The sequence below is a fragment of the Schistocerca gregaria genome, chromosome 2, assembly GCF_023897955.1.
Source record: "Schistocerca gregaria isolate iqSchGreg1 chromosome 2, iqSchGreg1.2, whole genome shotgun sequence".
NCBI lineage: Eukaryota > Metazoa > Arthropoda > Insecta > Orthoptera > Acrididae > Schistocerca > Schistocerca gregaria.
The window spans coordinates 587,646,073-587,659,728 of NC_064921.1; the positions used below are offsets into that span (position 1 = coordinate 587,646,073).

Sequence of the window (13,656 nt, forward strand, 5' to 3'; positions counted from 1 at the left end):
CGCGAAGGACAATAGCTAACGTCATAGGTAACATTAGCGCCCGCCGATTCAGTGGATGAACACCGATCCAAGCCAGCAATGCGATGTAAAAATTTCATGTTGTGTCTCGTGTAGTTACTCGTTGTACCATTGCGGCTTGTTACGTGTTCCGAAGACGAATGTAAGAGCATGTTGTTGCTGCGCGCAGACTGCCCAAGAAGTGAAATCGAGGCACAATTACTTATAGATTTTCAGTTCAGAGAGAAATATTGTGGTTTTATAGTAGTTATAGCATGTCGCCGAAAGTTTAAAACGGTCACACCAAATAGTTCAGATCTAGACAGAAAATTTATTGGTAACACTCTATGTGATCACGCTTTTCTTCACATTCCATTATGTCTAAATCGTACATAACTGCCTAGTTATACAACAAACGCAATTGCGCGGGTGATGTTTCTCACGTCCTACATTTGAGTAACAAATAAGAACTATCGAAAAGAAGTAAGCGGAAGCGCAGAGAAATGAAAAGATCTGGCGTGTTAAAAGTAGATACGAAGTCGCAAAAAGCGCACTTCTGAGTTTCACCCTCGGTCCAATTTAAACGTAGTTTAAGTTGTAGAATGAAAGGTCTTTTCTGCAGACAACAGTAGGCCTTTGACCAGGCTATTGGAGTAGTAGGTTCTGGTTTTCACACGGGAAATAAGAGCCTTTGGCGTATGCACAAATGGAGGACGGAGTGGCTGATTGGAAGATAGATGTGGATTAGCATTAACTCTATGCCAAAATTAATGTAGCTGGGGTTCTCCTGACACTTGATCTACTATTTGGATTAACGTCTATACAGGACAAAGCTCCATGTCTCATCAACCTGGGTGACTACAGTCAAGGGGGGGGGGGGGGGGGGGGTGCAACGGCAATACTACTATACTTGGAGTCACTAACGATGGTGGTCGAGCTTAGGCTTCTTGTGCGTTCCTACATCACGCATTCTCACTTAGCCAATTAGTGTTCAGCAGTGTTCTGAATGCTCTGCTACGAATATCATAGACTGTGCGAGCATAAAACGTAATCGTAGCGAGTTATTTAGTGAATTTTTATTCCATCTGTTGCGAGTTGTCATCGCTGATGGTGGTGGTAAGCGACAAATTCTTCGTAAAGGGGCGAGAGACATAATTTGCAGGATACATGTTTTCTTTTTGAAGCTCAAAGCACGCGTATACACAGCGCTAGAATTCCCGTCCGTGCCTCGACCTGCACGAACCGACCTCATTGGTGAGTCGGACTATACAGCCCACACGGTACTGGTCGGCCGTATTTGCCGACGGCACACCTAACCACTGTCCGAGTTCCCTCCTAGCTTTCTGATGAGGTAACACGCATCTGATGAATGAATTAGACGAAAGTTTCCCAATATTTTTACTTTTTTATTTGCTGATTTATTTAATCTGTCAGGATTATTTCTTATATCTAACTAGGCATTATATACATTTTACACGATATTCATTACGATAACCATGTCACAAATTACAGTGTTACGAATGCAACGGTACACGGAAAACCGGTGATACTTCCTCTTAACACTATCTCTCACTGTACCATGATGGGTGCGTTATAGATCTAGGGAAATACTGGTAGCCTGCATCATCTTGGTCTGCGTTTCAACTTTGTGTTTACCTTTCCAGGGCACAATCTTGGGGAGTTGCGTCGTTATTACCTCATTGGGACAGATATGTGATTTGGAAACAAATCCCACAAGTTACGACAAATATAAGATGTCGTGAAACAAGTATGATGTAATAAGATAAGTGGAGCTGAAACGTAGTTACAGAAATGCATCTATCGCAGTATGGCTGTTCAAAGAGTAGCTTTTAATTGGAAAACATCGCCGACGAGCAGTTGAAGTACCTATGATTGATAAGCGGCTGTGTGTGAGCTGACAGCCGGCTAAACGGAAACGCAGGACAAGAGCAGCTAGTCAGACAGCAAACGCAGCAAGTTGATAGATGGAGACAATACTGGAATACCTGATCCTCGTTCGAACAGTGATACTACACGTGGATGTGTTCAGAGCGAGTGAAGAAATATGTAGTAATGTGATGTCGTAGTAAATGTAAACAGCATGAATCACTAACTGTGGCGGCAATATGTCTGGCAAACAGATTGACGTAATTACTTTATTGGTTGTCTGAGACCAATAGGGAATGAGTTAAGTGGCAATGATTGCTCGACAGCTGTTTTTGTCGTGTTTCCAGTGCCAACGACTACTTGTACGCTGCCAGCTCTCCAACATAATTTGCGGTTCTAATTTCTGACTCGCCTGAGTGCTATCGTTTTAAGCTTTAGCAGTGATTTAGTGCGCCAAAGCCGTTTAACAACAACAATAAAAACTGTTAGGCAATTCATGAACAAATCTGAAATTGTTCTACCATTTACAACGCAAGAACGCTTCGGTATAATATTTATAAAAGTTTTATTCTGCATTTCACTTTGTTTAGTTTCCTCTTTTCATCCTCTACTGGCGTTCTTTGTTCCCGATTCTGACACCTTAATGATTGTGGTGGTGCCAAGATTAGCGAGTGTCGTATCTTATAGAGTCTTGCCCACATTCTCACTCTTTCACAGAAAATATCGTAACCAGTTACTTCAGACAATCGTGATGCAGTTGCTCGTTCAACACTGAATTCGTATTCGATAGGCCACCAATCTTCCTTCTGGTTTTCACGGTCATTCACAGTTCAGCGTAGGGGGACGGGGTGTGCTATTTTCTAGGAGGAACCCGGTAAGGCCTTAATGATGCTTTATTGAAGAAACTAAATCCATTTTTTAAAAGTATATCATCTTACTGTCGCTTTTTTGTTACACGCTAATATTTATAAGCCGGCCGCGGTGGTCTCGCGGTTCTAGGCGCTCAGTCCAGAACCGCGCGACTGCTACGGTCGCAGGTTCGAATCCTCCCTCGGGCATGGATGTGTTTGATGTCCTTAGGTTGGTTAGGTTTAATTAGTTCTAAGTTCTAGGCAACTGGTGACCACAGATGTTAAGTCGCATAGTGCTCAGAGCCATTTTAGAGCCAATATTTATAAGGTAACTAATAATTAACCATCCAAAATTATCACATTCACGCATTAGCGCATGTTGAGAAAAGATAGAGGCCACAGCTTGTGAAACAAATGTAGAAACAAGATTGATGCGATTGCAGTCTTTCTCGGCGTATTCCACTCATTAATTGTTCTCGGGTTATCAGCCGATTAGTAAATGATGGGTACGAAACTCATTGAAACGTTGCGACAAGACGACGCGACCACTCGGCTGATAACCCGAGAAGAATTCATCAACAGAAACAAGATTATTTGAAATTCTTGAGTACGTGCTGTGATTTGGTTGGGTTATCGCCTGGTTTGTCGCTTACTGTTTCGCCATTCAGGTGTTCGCCCACCAACGAAGCCAAAATAACAGAACGAATTTCCAAACTGACGTTCATTACTGATTTCTTTGGGGAAATAAGTAGCCTTTATATCGGTTTACAAGGAAATATTATGAAAATTTAGAAACTAATAAAATATCTAAACAGACGGATTTCAAATAGCTTAGTAACTGTAAAGCTGCTTCCGACACTATGGTTACACAAATGATGTATTTTTGTGAAATGTTTCTGGCGGGTGTCCATTACTATCGTAACAATCTTTATGAATACCAATTTCATGTGTCACCATTTAAAGATGTTAACTTAGTTTTCGGCTGTCGTAGAAATGAAAAAAAAGAGGAACTGAATGAACTTAGCACGTGATTTATGATGTGAATTCTCCAAGACAAAACCGAAATACAACAAATAACGTTAGAAATAAGCGTCAATGAAAACACCTACAAGAACTCGTGAGATTTACTTGTTTGAATGTTATTCAGTATTACTTTTCTTTCGTCATATTAAAAAGTTAAAGCAGTCTGACGTTTAGTTGGACGCTAGTGTTTGTTGGTTGGTAATGACTGATATCTGATCTCAGTTTATTGGAAGACCGGGAACCACAGGTCATGATGGATATTGTGCTGCATTCCTTCGACTATGTAAGTAGGAAGTTCCAGTCACTGTGTGTCAACTGGCGGCGCTATAGATAGGAAAACCACAAAAAAGATAATGAAATATACGTTGTGGTATAAAAACCTACGTAAGAGTCGACGTTAGTATTGCTACTCACGCAGCCACTGGAAAGAGTCCACATCTAATAATGAAATGTCGCAAATCATATATTTCTCGAAGTTTGTTGCCTGAAAACAGTAGATGGTATTTCTACGTCTCGTAATTCCTCAAGACGCCATATACGATCATGTGTATGCAAAACACATTACAAATAAAAATAAATTTTCTCTGTAAATTGAACTAAATGAAACGAACTGTGTAAATGAAGCAGAACGCAGCTACGTTAACGTTAACTAGTCTTTGACCACGCAGCAACTTCTGACGAACAGGGCACTAACGGAGTGTCTCTATCCTTCAAGTAACTCGCTTCAAAAGTCTCCAGAAGTGTCACACCGGACGCCTCGGACAAGAAACATATACACTCCTGGAAATGGAAGAAAGAACACATTGACACCAGTGTGTCAGACCCACCATACTTCCTCCGGACCCTGCGAGAGGGCTGTACAAGCAATGATCACACGCACGGCACAGCGGACACACCAGGAACCGCGGTGTTGGCCGTCGAATGGCGCTAGCTGCGCAGCATTTGTGCACCGCCGCCGTCAGTGTCAGCCAGTTTGCCGTGGCATACGGAGCTCCATCGCAGTCTTTAACACTGGTAGCATGTCGCGACAGCGTGGACGTGAACCGTATGTGCAGTTGACGGACTTTGAGCGAGGGCGTATAGTGGGCATGCGGGAGGCCGGTTGGACGTACCGCCGAATTGCTCAACACGTGGGGCGTGAGGTCTCCACAGTACATCGATGTTGTCGCCAGTGGTCGGCGGAAGGTGCACGTGCCCGTCGACCTGGGACTGGACCGCAGCGACGCACGGATGCACGCCAAGACCGTAGGATCCAACGCATTGCCGTAGGGGACCGCACCGCCACTTCCCAGCAAATTAGGGACACTGTTGCTCCTGGGGTATCGGCGAGGACCATTCGCAACCGTCTCCATGAAGCTGGGCTACGGTCCTGCACACCGTTAGGCCGTCTTCCGCTCACGCCCCAACATCTTGCAGCCCGCCTCCAGTGGTGTCGCGACAGGCGTGAATGGAGGGACGAATGGAGACTTGTCGTCTTCAGCGATGAGAGTCGCTTCTGCCTTGGTGCCAATGATGTTCGTATGCGTGTTTGGCGCCGTGCAGGTGAGCGCCACAATCAGGTCTGCATACGACCGAGGCACACAGGGCCAACACCCGGCATCATGGTGTGGGGAGTGACCTCCTACACTGGAGTACACCTCTAGTGATCGTCGAGGGGACACTGAATAGTGCACGGTACATCCAAACCGTCATCGAACCCATCGTTCTACCATTCCTAGACCGGCAAGGGAACTTGCTGTTCCAACAGGGCAATGCACGTCCGCATGTATCCCGTGCCACCCAACGTGCTCTAGAAGGTGTAAGGCAACTACCCTGGCCAGCAAGATCTCCAGATCTGTCCCCCATTGAGCATGTTTGGGACTGGATGAAGCGTCGTCTCACGCGGTCTGCAGGTCCAGCACGAACGCTGGTCCAACTGAGGCGCCAGGTGGAAATGGCATGGCCAGCCGTTCCACAGGACTACATCCAGCATCTCTACGATCGTCTCCATGGGAGAATAGCAGCCTGCATTGCTGCGAAAGGTGGATATACACTGTACTAGTGCCGACATTGTGCATGCTCTGTTGCCTGTGTCTATGTGCCTGTGGTTCTGTCAGTGTGATCATGTGATGTATCTGACCCCAGGAATGTGTCAATAAAGTTTCCCCTTCCTGGGACAATGAATTCACGGTGTTCTTATTTCAATTTCCAGGAGTGTAATTGCAGTGTCACTTTCGTTCTCTATACGTACAGCCTTTGCTCAGAATATGTTGCTGAATTCCCTCATATGTCTCTGAGGCCGTTCTCACAGCGACTGCTGTTGAAATGGGATTACACGGGTCTTACAGACGAAGAAAATCGAAGGAGGACATCCCTCTCCGAGACCTGGGCTAAGCTTCAGACGAAACGCCGTGGCGAAATGCACCATTTAAAGTCTATCGGTCTGGTGAGTACGACACATATTTTTTCTGTATGGGAGTCGTCTAGCAGTACGATCCAAACGCTGGGATCAGACCTGGCGGATTTCAGAACGTTTCTTTTCCATTCCACCTACCTTAATTCAGCTGTTGCAGACCAATGTCACGACCGATACTTTTATCAAACATTTAGTGGTTCGATCCAATTATTTAGATATCAGCAGTCACTTAAGTTAAAGAAAATGTATTCGTTGTACAGCATTATCTCAATGATCCCTGTTTTACGAGAGCGTGCTGAAAAGTAATGCCTTTGAATTTCTTATGTACTAACTCTTAAAGCTTTTTAAATAGAACAAACATTATGGACATTCTACATCTTTATTCCTCAACATAGTCACCCAGGCGACGAACACACTTGTCCCAACGCTGTACCAATTTATTGATACTGTCACTATAGAATGTTTGACTTTGTTGACGGAGCCACAACCTCGCCTCTGCTTGCATAGCATGAATAACGTATGCATGTTTAACCTGCACACATGCCAAGCAAGGAATGGGTCTACAGATGAGCGTTAGCGTCTGCTTCCACCGCTTCGTGACTATCAAAATGAAGTCCTCGAATGCATTATTTAAATTTTGTAAACAGAAAAAATCGGATGGAGGCAAATTGGGATTGTATAGAGCACGGTAGATGACAGTGACCCCAAGGCGTCGGGTTGTTGCAGATGTCACAGCGCTCGTATGGTGTCTGGTATTGTCGTAGTGAAGCAGAGGGCGTTCCATATGTGGACAAACTCTTCAAATTCGAAACACTGTTACAGCACGCTGTTTCTCACGCACCGACGCAGTAGCGTTACACACCGCCATGTTACACGCTACAATTCGGAGCACTCTAGTGGCAGACGGCTGCAGGTGTTTAGACATGAAGAATAAACATGTAGAATGTCAATACCCTATGTTTTATTTAAAAACCTTTAAAAGTTTTCATATATAAAATTTGGAGGCATTAATTTTCAGCACGCCCTCACATTACTTCTGAAATATGCTGCGCTGAAATAAATTTACAAACACTTGTCGTTAAGGAGCGGGAAATGTTATGGGAGGGATTGCTTTTCTAGAAATAGTGACAACATGTTGGAACGGAACTGCGTTCTAGTGTTACCGAACATGGAATTGAGTATTCGATCTTCGTGCGGTGAATTTGTTTGAAAACTATATAATAATATTATTTAGTGAAAATTATGCTTACCAAGACCTGTCGGCGATAGTTGTTCCTTCTTCGATTCTTTGCTGCTGCTTCCTGCAACAAAAGAGGTCCAGTTTTACTGTCATGCGTCAGAATTAGAGTGATCACAAACGAGGATATCTGTTTTATTTACTCGCTAGTTTACAAATATTTGAACGGGAGTTTTAATGGAGAAGCATAGTGGTGTTCGCTAGCGTTCCACTTCAATAACAGCTCTGTACCTTTGCAGCGTGTGACTTCATTAGCCTGAAGAAAGCTATTTGTGATAATCGTTTCCCAGCAGAGAGGTGATTTGCGACTAGAGGTGACTAAAGATAGGTTATATCTTGTTTTACAACATGAACGACGTTTTAGCGGTTACAGAGATGATTCCGAAGTATCCACGTGACTCTGCAGTAACAGTTTTCAACGGTTCCTGTCCATTCCTACTTGGATGCATTTAATAGAAGTTGAGACACAGCTAACACAGAGATTCCCAGTACACACTTCTTGCGTGGTACTTAAAGGTTTCAAAAATCACCGCCGGTCTTACAAGCAATACCTCATACTACCAGGATGACGTGTAAACTTAGCTGTAACAGGGTCATCCAGAACGTGCCAAAGCAATCCTTTGTTGTGTTGTCGATCTTACCAAAAGCCTTCCACTTACATCTACATCTACATCCATACTCCGCAAGCCACCTGACGGTGTGTGGCGCAGCGTACCTTGAGTACCTCTATCGGTTCTCCCTTCTATTCCAGTCTCGTATTGTTCGTGGAAAGAAGGATTGTCGGTATGCCTCTGTGTGGGCTCTAATCTTTCTGATTTAATCCTCATGGTCTGTTCGCGAGATATACGTAGGAGGGAGCAATATACTGTTTGACTCCTCGGTGAAGGTATGTTCTCGAAACTTCAACAAAAGCCCGTACCGAGCTACTGAGCGTCTCTCCTGCAGAGTCTTCCACTGCAGTTTTTCATCTCCGTAACGCTTTCGCGATTATTAAATGATTCTGTAACGAAGCGTGCTGCTCTCCGTGGGATCTTGTCTCTCTCTTCTATCAACCCTATCTGAGATTATATTTAGCTGTTACCAATTCAAAACTGAATTTCAAAAGGAGAAAATGAAAGAAAATGTTTTTGACTTTATGATTTATTAAATTGCAAAATATGTCATAAAATGTGACGAAATAACGAAGTGTGTATAAACGCAGAGACCACTAAGATGGCTATGCATTCTACCGCACAGTGCTTCAATTTGCGTGGCTGCAAATGCAGGCGAGAAGGCTCCGGGCCTACATGTTTTCTGTTTTTAGCCAGCTTATCGCTTTGCTGAGGGCTCCTGTAGCTTTAAGTGCAATCCGGTCCTCGACGTAGCTCCGTTACCAGCTGAGTCACCGAGTCGAGCTGTGTTACATAAATTTTGTTGCGCCATCAATGTTATCTCCGCCAGCAGACGTTAACCGTCGCAAATTATCGTACTTCGTAAGCAGCTTTCGCGACTTTACACTTCCACAATCAGTGTTAATGAACTAGGAACCCAGTGTTGTGACGAATCCACTTCCTCCCAGAAATTTGTTACAGTAATGGTAACACTTTCCTGAGGGAAAATAAGAACCCTAGAGCGACCGACGAGACCAAATCTGGCGACTATTTGGACAAACAAGTTTCAAGCCCACTGTCGTATACATGAGGTATAAGAACCTAAGAAGGGTTATGTATGTGAATGAAAACCGATAACAGGCTGCTATTTAGAAAATATTAAAAAGCATTTCGCCTCCAGACTGAAAACGCCACTTCTTTAGTATTTATGTTAATATTGCACTGAACATGACAAATGTTTCACTGCAGGATATAAGTAAGTACATACCATCTACACGAGTCAGAGCGATGGGCAATGGCCAGTGCAAAAGGTATAATTTATGACATCTGGGCGCCTTGATGATACATTTTAATGCAATTTATTTGAACGACCCTCCTGCTCGTCTTCGTCAGATGTTGGGAGAGACTCTTATGTGTGTCGAAGCATCGCCAATAGCTTGAAACGAGAACGAAGGGACCAGTGGTCAAAAATATGTACATTGCAATGGACGCATTGACTCGATAGGCAGCCCGGATATATACACCCTCTATCATTTAAGGAGAGGCTCTGGTCGAGACAGGTGAAAAATTTGATTTTCTGACATAATTTGACATAATTTGCATACCTTAAGTACACAGATTATGCCTGCAAAACGTCGAATGCAGCTGTGCGCCGATTGAAATATGGGAAGGTGTGGACGCTCGACGAACTAGCCCAAGGAACGATTCAACAGGTACGCGAATTTTTGGCTAGTAAAGATTTGACAAACTGCCTATTGGCTTCCGTCTCGGGTTCTTCGGCCGACGTTCATCTGCTGATTTTACTGACGTTTCGCCAGCACGAGTGGCTGGCATTGTCAAAGCTTCACTCTCCATTGCCTGTGGTGGAGCTTTGACAACGCCAGCCACTCGTGCTGGCGAAACGTCAGTAAAATCATCAGATGAACGTCGGCCGAAGAACCCGAGACAGAAGCCAATACGCATTTTGTCAACAAGTGGCCACGAAAGTCTTAACAATTTTGTAAAGATGAAACGGGCAACGAGAGCTTCAACGTGTGCAACGTGGTACCGTAACATCTTCATTGTGACACAGAAACTGTCGAAATAGCAGCATATATAGCTGCAGGTGTTTTCAGCGAAGGTTATTCAAATGTTCCGAAGACCATGAACGTGTAAGGAATCGTTATAACGGCGAAGAGCAAAAAATTCGCGGAGTTATCTGACAGGAAACGCGTGGCCGCCGAGGAGCAAGGAATATCGCATTTTGTTAAAAGAGCACGAAGTGAAAAAACACGGCTCCAGATTAACAACCAGAGCATGTTTGAGGAAGAGGCGGATGCCTATATGTTCCTGGGATTGCAGAGTAGCCGTAAGTTTTGAAACAACGTCTTTTTTTTATTACTGCAAATTTTAAATGCGTTTCTCTCGAAACAACATTTTTCACCACGCGAAGCGCTCTAGAGGCTCGTCAGACTAATAGATATATTTAATGTACTAAATGATAGATAATTAAATTTTGTTGGCTCTTAGCGAGAGCTTTTCTTGGTATCCGAATTTTAAATATTTTTTAAACATATGAACTTGGAAAAACATGCCAAGAAATTGATATGTTTTTTAAATAGTTGTCATTTTTTTCGATATATTTTTCAAAACCCCATTGTGACGGTCCGTCAAATTCATTCTAATCTGAGAATTTCCTTCTTTTTTTTTAATCAGTTTCAGAGATAGCCACGAGTGTGTACAACGCTTCGAGCAAACCAGGACGCGCAAGACTAGCAGACAACAAAGGCTGAGGCCGTCATTTTTGTTACGAGATAAAGAAAATTATTTTCATACACATTGCCTGAGCAGAACTAAAAAATTAATATGCAAATCTATATTAGAGAGCGTGGTTCTGTATGGAACGGAAACCTGGACATTTAACCTGAAGCACATCAAAAAATTACAAGCTCTAGAGATGGACTTCTGGAGAAGACAGTAAAGACTCTCCAGGAAGGAGAACATAAGGAACACCGAAATAATAAGGAGAATGGAAATAAAAGAAAGAATATATGGCGTAATGGTTAGGAAGAAATTACAGTGGTACGGGCATGTACGACGAATGGAGGAAGCCAGAATACCAAAATTGATACTGCAGTGGGAACCGGAGGGGAGAAGAAGAAGAGGACGACCTATGGCCACCTGGCTCCAAAATGTACAGCATGCAATGAGGAGAATGGGCGCAGAGGAAGAGGACACACAAGATGGAAACACCTGGAGGAATATTTTGAAAATGTAATTTAAGAACGTTTATTCTTTGTATAGTAATTTCGAATAAATTATTATGTTGGAGATAAGCCTCTGTAACGAGGTAAAGCTAAAAAAAATAATAATAAAAATTTTCATACACGAATGTATGTATAATGAAGTGGTAAAACTTCCATTTTAATAAAAACAATCATTGTGCGAAAATAGTTCTAAGTTTCATCCATTTTTCGCTTATCGTGCCAGAACCTCCCCTTAAGCAGAAGAAAATACCCGCCCGAATATCAGACATCGTTAACGCGCCGCTTTCGGGATTCAGGGAAGCGGGATTTTCCCGGATCGTATATGCCTCGCTGATTATGGACGAGGGCTTGTGAGTCCAGTTGGGATGTTGTTTTTAGGCTTTTTCCCACAGCCTCCTAGGTAAATGCCAGACCAGTATATTCGTCCCGCCTCAGATACATGCCACGCAAACGTCTATAAAACGTTCTCCATTTGAATATGAGATTGGCTCGAGACACAGACAGATGTAGCGTCCTCAGGCAGGGGGCGGAGATGGGAGTAGCAGGAGATTAGTGTTTAACGTCCTGTCGACAACGAAGTCATTAGAGACGGAACACAAACTCGGGTTGGGGAAGGATGTGGAAGGAAATAGGTCTTGCCCGCTCAAAGGAATGGTTTAGCGAAATCACGGAAAACCTAAATCAGGACGGCCGGATGTGAGTTTCAACAGTCATCCTCCCGAATGTGAGTCCAGTGTGTTGACCACTGCGGGGAGGGAGCGGCAGCGTCTGAAGGGCGTCCGGCCACCAACTGTCACTAACGTTACCGAAGACCGCATAACAGGGCTGGCCCACCGACAAACGGAGAAAGGAAAGGCAGAGGAAGAGGAAGAAGAAGAAGAAGAAGAAGAAGACAGTCTATTGCAAGAACTATGGTACATGACCAGTTTTACTTCCGAATTTGGCCAACTATGAAGTGCATACAACTTAAGGCTTTTAGGCCCTTCTTTTCCTCTCTTCTCCGAACTGCTTCATTTTTTTTTCTCTTTTCTTTCTCTTCTCATCGGAAATCTAATATGTGGACCTTCTCGTTACTAGTGTCTCTGCAAATGATTGCTGTTGACTTCGCTTCTGAATTCTTCTTTGTTTTGGCATGTCTGTGTAATACCAGTTTTTTGTGCATCTCTTTTGAGCAGTTTACTATATTTTGTTCTTTTCTTGACTATGCCGTACTGTGTATTAGAGATCAGAAACAGAGCGAATACGAGCCTGATGTGGCACGTTGTATACATTAGAAGTCAAGGCGCCACTGTTACGTCAGTGCCGTAACGGCTCCCTTCCGTTACGCCGCACTTCCGCGAGTAGTTGACAGAACGGAGGCCCTGCGGCTGCTTCCTACTCTCCGACTTGTCCTCTCTTATTCAAGCCTGCAGAAGGGTAAGGTTAGTTGTAACTTAGTAAGACTGTATATAAGGAGTGAGCAAAAAGTTTCCATTCAGGAAACTTCCTATAAGACAACTTCCAGTTCTTTTCAAGAAGCTAACATGCAAGCTGTATGAAGACTGAGCTAGTGATAGAGGTGGCGCAGTAGTAAGACACTACACCAGCATTCGGAACGACGACGGTTGAAATCTCGGACGATCTGTCCAGGTTTAGGTTCCATCGACACATAAACTTTGGAAAATATCGGTATGATTACGCTGAAAGGGACACAACAGATTTTCTTCTCCACCGGTCCCTAGTTCACTAATAACGTTATCCTCGACTGGACACTAAACCCTAATTCCTTGCTTCTAATGTCGTGTTGATCTTCATAACGTGTAAGTATTCTCGTTCTGTCGCTCTGTAATTTATTGTTCCCGAGCGCGTTTCTGCATACACAGTTTGGTAGCGACCAAGGTGGAACAGTGGCTATCGCACTCATAGTCGGGAAAAACGGGGTCCAAAGCCCAATCCAGGAATCCTCATTTTCCTAGGGTTCCCAAAATTATTCCAGCCACGTGCTGAGATGATTTCTTCCATCAGGACACGACAAATCTCTTCCTCTGCTCTTTTCTATCTTATCTAGAATCTCTAATGACTCGTTGCCGATGACACGTCGAGCTTTTAACTTCGTTCTTTTCAAGCTTTGGTGAAAATACCCAAGACAGATTTCAAGCTATAGTTACTTTGTTGTATGTAGTGAGTGACTGTAACTGCAAGAACCTTGCCTCTAGAACGAGCTGTCTCTCTGCCGTGATGCAACGTCAGTGAAATACGAGAATACCTATAAAGCGTTTAAGAGAAGCGCGCTTGCTCACTGACGCATCGATCATCTGTCAAGCATTTTATGCAGCTGGATCTTATATACAGAAATGTCGGCTCTTTACCTTAATGTAATGTTTTCAGTTAATCGGATACTATCTATCTAGCATAACGATTTCAGTTTATTAATCGTAGTTAGATACAGGTA

General features: G+C 43.6%; 1 protein-coding gene across 1 annotated transcript in view; it reads right to left on the bottom strand.

Moving 5' to 3' along the window:
* LOC126335884 (protein PRRC2A) overlaps positions 1-13,656 on the bottom strand; it is a 1,700,716-nt gene that overhangs the window by 208,682 nt on the left and 1,478,378 nt on the right. The window contains exon 12 of the mRNA XM_049999355.1: positions 7,404-7,454. Coding sequence (XP_049855312.1) covers positions 7,404-7,454 — 51 coding nt within the window. The remainder of the gene's footprint in view (positions 1-7,403; positions 7,455-13,656) is intronic.